The sequence below is a fragment of the Gavialis gangeticus genome, unplaced genomic scaffold, assembly GCF_001723915.1.
Source record: "Gavialis gangeticus isolate Ggan-Ray unplaced genomic scaffold, GavGan_comp1, whole genome shotgun sequence".
In the NCBI taxonomy this organism is placed as follows: domain Eukaryota; kingdom Metazoa; phylum Chordata; order Crocodylia; family Gavialidae; genus Gavialis; species Gavialis gangeticus.
This window is the reverse complement of record NW_017729031.1, coordinates 19,620,354-19,627,330: the sequence shown is the minus strand read 5'-3', so window position 1 is coordinate 19,627,330 and position 6,977 is coordinate 19,620,354. Positions and strand designations below refer to the sequence as shown.

General features: G+C 44.6%; 1 protein-coding gene across 1 annotated transcript in view; it reads left to right on the top strand.

The window, feature by feature from the left end:
- Window positions 1–6,977, top strand: part of THSD7B (thrombospondin type 1 domain containing 7B) — a 754,813-nt gene that overhangs the window by 474,266 nt on the left and 273,570 nt on the right. The window contains exon 13 of the mRNA XM_019522475.1: window positions 1,395–1,658. Coding sequence (XP_019378020.1) covers window positions 1,395–1,658 — 264 coding nt within the window. The remainder of the gene's footprint in view (window positions 1–1,394; window positions 1,659–6,977) is intronic.

Sequence of the window (6,977 nt, the reverse complement as noted above, 5' to 3'; positions counted from 1 at the left end):
CGGCGTGTGCCCATCCGTGTCATGCCTCTGGTAGGCTGGCTACGGCTGGGACTGTCTACCCTGGAGAGTTTGCAGGCAGGGTCTTGGGCCCTCCTGCGCACCCTCCTGCATGAACTCTGTGCTAACTCACGCTCCTGCAGACAAGCGCGCCTGTTTGCGCAGCCTGTTCGCGTGGCTCCGGTCACGTGGCTCCCTGGGGGGCTGGGCCAAGTAGGGGCCTGGGCAGGGGCTTGACTTGGCCCAGTTCTATGCAGCTGCCTTCTCCCACTCAGAGAGGGGTTAACACCTTCCCACCGTGAGCCCTGCTTGCTTCCAGCTGTGCTGGGGGTTGGCAGGGGGCTCTGCGGCTGCTGGGGGGTGTCTTGGGTGTCTGGGGGGCTTTGGGGGAACGGGGGTGCGGCAGGCTTTCACCTGTGTGTCTCTCGCCGCTCCGGAGCCTTCTATCTGCTGCTATCTAGGAGTTGACCATAATCCTCTGGTCAGGCATCATGAGGCTATCCTGCTCCAGAATAGCCAGATACATACCTTTTCAAAGTTTGGAGTAACTTTCTTGGCCTCCTGAGTTCAGAATGCATCATAGAAAAGGAGTCCTGCTCTGCCCTTAATAAAACATAACTAAATGATAGTACCTGCATCCTGCATGTGGAGTGGGGTGAGGCAGGTCCTTTAGAAACAAGTCTCTGAAGAGTCCAGTTGTGCAATCCCCCCCACTTCCTTCCAATGAAGTACTGTGTTTTAAAGACCAGTAGATGCATTGTCGGCCTTAAGCTACTGAAAGATGCTTAAATAGCATGCCTTAAAAATCTGTTAAGGGAATCAAGCCAGGAACACCTAATCTGGTACCAATGAAATACATTCCAGACTCAAATAATTTACCAAAGATTATCTTTCCTCTTTTGTTCAAAGCACAGTCTGTGTGCAGGGTGCATGTTTAACTGGTTTGTAAAGTAGCCTCAAAGAAAGAGTTACAGCTAACTTAGACCCTTTTGTAGGTTTCCCTAGCAACCATTGATTGCAAGGGGAACAGAGGCAAAACAATCAATTTGTTTTCATCAGATAATTAAGGAAAATGATATTACATGAAATTACAAAGAATTTTCTAGCCATACAATTACTGCAGTGAGTCTTTTCATATTGCTTGCTACCCTATCCCACAGAGCAATATTTCTAAGTTCCTTTAAGTTCCACGGTTGCCCCTGGAGATAACTACATTGTCCTTGCACTCCAAAGCACTGGCAACAACTAATAGGTGCTTTTGAAACGTTCTTGTGTATTAACATCCAGATTGTCTTGGTTTTAATGTACTGAATTCCTGCAAGTATAAATAATATGATGTGCTGTTATCAAAAGCAGCAGATGTTAAGCTAACAAGCATATTTCTCTGGTTGGAACAGGGAGAAGCAGAAAGCGAGACAAATGCCAGAACACAGAAGTTTATCCTCAAGTTGAAATGGAAGCATGCCCCTGTGAAACGTTTTCCTCCCAGCCCTATGGAAATTGGTCAGATTGCATTATTGCAGGGGATAAAACAGAGCCTCAGTTAGGAATTAGATTCCATGGAAACCCCAAAGAATGTGGAGAAGGTATACGACTCCGTGCAATTGCCTGTTATGATAAGACCGGCAGACTTGTGGAGCCATCTTACTGCAGCAGTTCTGGTAAGAAGATAAAGAAGTGCACAATGCATGTAAATGACCCTGATATTCTCTGCTTATCTAGTGAGCAATTCCCCCTCTAGTACCCAAGTACACTCTTACTTACTGGGCTGTAACAACTTTTATAAAGATCCCATAAATGCTGAATGTGAATCTGCTTTCCAAATATGTGAGTACACTTTCAACAGCTTTCTGCAGCTTTGATTGTACAGTGCCTGTGACCTTTGAGCATCTTTACACGTGCTCTGGGGGGAGAGGGGGGAGGCTCTTTAATCAGAGTGGCTCTTGGGAGCTGCTCTAATTAAAGTGTCCATGGCATCTCATATATTTATCATCCCATGCTTCAAAATGGCAGCGGGGGTGCTTTAACTAAAGCTTGTTCGATCTCAGAGCAGGCATTGGGCATATGTATAGGTGTCCTTTGTTACTACTTCACTACAAGGATCTGTTTTATTTCTATTATAAATCCCCACCTTACAGGCATTTGTAATTAAGATTGGATAGAAATGTGTTCTGTTGTGAACATGGGGAACATACTTCTTTTAAAACATTATGGTAGCATTAGAGTGATGTAACTGTGATGGTCCAGGAATTATGCAAGAGACAAGGGTTTTTTCGGGGTGATATCTTTTATTGAACCAAGTCCATAGTTGGGATAGAGTTAAACAAGCTTTCGAATGCGAGATACTTGTCTTCAGGCCCGAGGAGAAAATCCAACACAGCAATAGTCATTGTAAGCTGCAGATTTTGATATCTTTGTTACGGTAGTGACTGTTACTGTGACAGTGGTATGTGCAAAGGGAACAGTTTGGATCCAAAAAGGAAAAAGAGAGAACACAGCGCAATTTAAATGAAGATGAATGTGGAGACAATACTGATGAATGGAGAGGTAGGAAGTAGTAAAGGAAACATTTGATTTTTAAAAAGAAGATCAAAACAAAAGATCTTTTAGGTTTGTTAGATGAGGTACCATGAATTAAAACCAGGACTGAGCTAAGTGTTGGGGTAGGAGAAATGGAGTATCAAAAATAAAAGAGAAAGGGTAGGTGAGACTGCATTGAGGAAGGCCTTTTCAGTGAGCAGGTTGATTATTTTTTGTGGTAAGAGACAGAGTTAATGAAGTGATTTAATCCTAGTGAAAATTCTTCATTCAGCTGTTTATTACTGTTCTAGTTGGCTGCACAGATTCATAAAGCTGCTTTCCAAGGTTTGATTTCTAACAATGTGGTGGACTTTTCAAGGCTTTCAGATAACAATTGATTATATCCCTATGTTATACAGTAGAGAAATGTTGCACTTTTCTCCTTTCACAAAACTTTTTTTTCCTTCAAAAAAAAGGAGCAGCTGGTACTTTAGATGGGTTTGTCTGTGCAATAAGTTATTCTTTTTTGAGAAATCCAAGGTTCGTGTAATTATTAAAAGCAGGAATTATATGCTTGGGGCTTCTCTCAATAGTCTCATCTATTCTGAGCTATGCTTACTATTAGTTATATTTACATGGAAATGTCATGGCTATAAGTCCCAGATGTAGTAGAGAGAGAGGGTCTGAAACTATATGTGGCTTCCAGAGCTTCTGCTTCTTGTCCCAACAGAAACGAGAATATTGGGAAGTCTATTTTAATGTCTTCCACTGGCATAACTTTCCTAAAAGACATTATAATGGTTCTGATCAAGTATAGGACAGCTCCAATCCACTAGGCCTCCTCCCATTGACTATCTACCTCCATAAGAACCTTGGAATGCCTTCTGCTTCTTGTATTTGGCACTGGAAGAACAGCTGGTCTTAAAGATATATTTCCATCATCTGTATTTGGCCATGCCACTCAATAGTGTATGTATCCTGTAAAACAGCCTTAGAATCATGGAAAATTAGGGCTGGAAGGGACCTCAGGAGGTCATCTAGTCCAAACCCCTGCTCAAAGCAAGGACCATCCCCAACTAGATCATCCCAGCCAAAGCTTTGTCTAGCCAGGTCTTAAAAACCTCCCAGGATGGAGAGTCCACCACCTCTCTGGGTAACCTGTTCCAGTGTTTTACTACCCTCCTAGAGAGAAAATTCTTCCCAATATTTAACCTAAACTTCCCTTGCTGCAGTTTGAGACTGTTGCTCCTTGTTCCCTCATCTGCCACCACTGAGAACAGTCTAGCTCCATCCTCTTTCAAACCCAGATTCAGGTAGTTGAAGGCTGCTATTAAATCCCCCCTCAGTCTTCTCGTCTCTTGACTAAATAAGCCCAGTTCCCTCAGCCTGTCCTCATAAGTCATGTCCCCCAGCCCCCTCACCATTTTTGTTGCCCTCCCCTGGACTCTTCAGTTTACCCACATCCTTTCTGTAGTGGGGGGCCCAAAACTGGACACAGTACTCCAGAAGTAACCTCACTAGTGCTGAATAGAGAGAAATAATCACTTCCATTGACCGACTGGCAACAGTCATACCACTGTTGGTATGGCAGGCAACTGCATACCAATGCAGCCCAGTATGCTGTTAGCCTTCTTGGTAACAAGGGCACACTTCTGGCTCTTATTCAGCGTATTGTCCACTCTAACCCCCAGGTCCTTTTCTGCAGAGCTGCTGCCCAGCCAGTCAGCCCCCAGCCTGTGCCAGTACATGGGATTGTTCCGCCCTAAGTTCAAGACTTTGTACTTGTCCTTGTTGAACCTCATGAGATTCTTTTTAGCCCAATCCTCCAATTTGTCTAGGTCATTTTGAATCCTAGCCCTACCCTCCAGTATATCTACTACTCCCCCCCAGCTTGATGTCATCTACAAACTTGCTGAGTTTGCTATGCCATCTTCCAGGTTGTTGATGAAGATATTGAACAAAACCGGCCCCAGGACTGACCCTGGGGAAACTCCACTTGATGCCGACCTGCCAACTAGACATTGACCCATCGATTACTACCCTCTGAGCCCGATGCTTCTGAAACTTTTCTATCCACCTTACTGTTCATTCATCCCATCCATACTTCCTTAGTTTGCCTTAGCTTAATGGAATGGAAAATCTGATGCCACATGAGTGTTTCCTATACTCTCCAGGGGACTCAGTTTTCCAGACGGTTCTTGCACATGGTGGTGAAGGTGAAGGGAAGGTTATGTGCATCATCCCTCAAACCATCCTCTCATTGTGAACCTCCCTTGAAGACAGGTAGCAGGAATTTAAACTTCTGTCTCCTTTTCAGATTCTTTGAGTAAGGCTTGACCAATACTTACGTTTAGTATATTGTCAGGCATTATATCTGGCTGGGCACAAATGTATTTTTGAATAAATTATTGAATGACTGGTAGAAAAATAATCTCATAAATAACTAGCAGAATTCTGTTCAACATTCATGGAATCAGTCAAATTATAAAAACATGCTGAAATCCTAAAATCCACTAGACAAATTATTCCTTCAGCCATTATACTTGTTATATTTGCAATGAATGCACTGGTGACCCTTTGACATTTGATAGTTCCCTATCTTTATATCTAATTAAGCAGTCCTGTTAATGAAGTGCCAATTACTGTTATTTACAAGTGCTGACTCTATCCTATAGTATTGTGTCTAGTATATTAGTGTTACCTGTACATCAACCTCTGCTTCTCTCTCCTAGGTCTCTTGACTTCTTTTTCCTTCTTCGTGTTTCCTGGCTTTGCCCTCTTGTAGCTTGCTTTATCAGTACTGCCCTTCCTGAGCAACTGTTTGTTGTTCTCTTCTTTTTTTTTTTCTATCCTTGCTTTGTTACACTTGTTTTCCACTTATAATTTTGTGAGTCTGAGTCACCATATAACAACTCTGTCAAGTTCTGTTTAGCTAGCCTTACCTAGTTACAGGCTTTTATCTGTTGACTCAGTTTTTGCAGTTCAGCAAAGATTATAAAGGTTAGCCAAAACTCAACCTACATCTATAAGCAAGCCTGAAGCAAGTTACAGTTTGAATCCCTGTATTTCCTGACTTTCATTATTCAGTTTCTTAAGTTGCAGGTAAGCCATACTGGCCAAGAAACAAATTCTGTCATTCCAGTATTTCCTAAAATCATTTTGTTTCAAGTTTTAAGGCAGGGGGCTGTTAAGAGCTTTCTGACTTAAAGGAGAAAGATCTTTTAGAAGAGTTGTGGGGCTTCTGCAGGTGGCCTATAATAAGCAATCTTTTGTACTCTGTCTGAAAAATGCTTGTTATATAGATCAATGAGGCTTTCCCTTTAATTGGTACATTAAAGAATCCTGGCCAACTGTCGGGGATAAGGCCTCCCCTGCCTCCCCGCTTTGGGGCCACTTACTGGTTGCCAAAGAGAGGCTCACCTGGGGCTGGGCGTTTTACACGCACTTGCCTCTCCTGCCATGACTTTGATGGTAATATTAATTGGTTCATATGGTCTGGCGCATGTCGTCCAAAAATGAGACTCCTCGATGTCCTGCGGGTCCCGCATCGATGAGGGCTCCGCCACCCCTACACCCTTGCCCGTTCCACTGGGTGGTGGCCGGCTACCTGGCCAGGCCACGTGTCTGTAGACCACCCCAGTTCATCCATAAAAGAAAAGGCAAAGGTAAACACAAATGCTATGGGCAGGGGTTCTCTGGACCTAGGTGACTGCTTCGATCTTCAGCAGCCGTCTTCCGACATCCCCTGTAAGCTGTGGGGTTGAAACCCCTTCTCTAACTCTCAATGAGATCCTCTGGGTTTGTTAGGGCTCCTTCTGGCTGCTCTGCCCCTTGCTACAGGAGCTACGGGTTTCCCAAACAGCGATTGCCCCTATATTCCAGTTTATACGGTACCCGGCTTCTGCCGGGTTCCAGCCACTCCTGGGAGGCACCAACCAGTCCGCGGCCCTGCAAGGCCAGCTGCCCGGGCTCAGAAACCCCGCTGGGGCTTACCCTTCCTCCACAGGGCTCTGCCGTGTTTGAGGACGGCTCGCATCCGCTGGAACGTGCTCCAGCCAGCTTTGCCTTCTCCGCTGCCTTCTTCTGGCTCTGCCGCTCCCTCTCTGGCCGGCTCCGGCGTTTCTTTTATGCCGGCCCTTGCCGTGCCGGCGCCTCCCTTCTCTGTGCACCTGGAAAAGGGGGGTTCCTGCCCAGCGTCTTGGGCCTGTGGGGGCGTGATTAGCGTGTTTGCACCGGGGCGTGGAGCCCCGGAGCCCGCCGGCTCCTTCTCTCCCTCACACCAACCCATCATGAAAGTAAGACATCACCTATCAGCCTTATCTATATACCAAGTTTGTCATTATTTTTAACAGAAAAAGCAGTTTCCTCAAAAAACAGATTCTTTTTTCTGGAATTCTGTCACTTTTGACCAAATATCTTATGGATCATTCTTTTGATTTTTTTTTTTTTTTTTTTTTTTT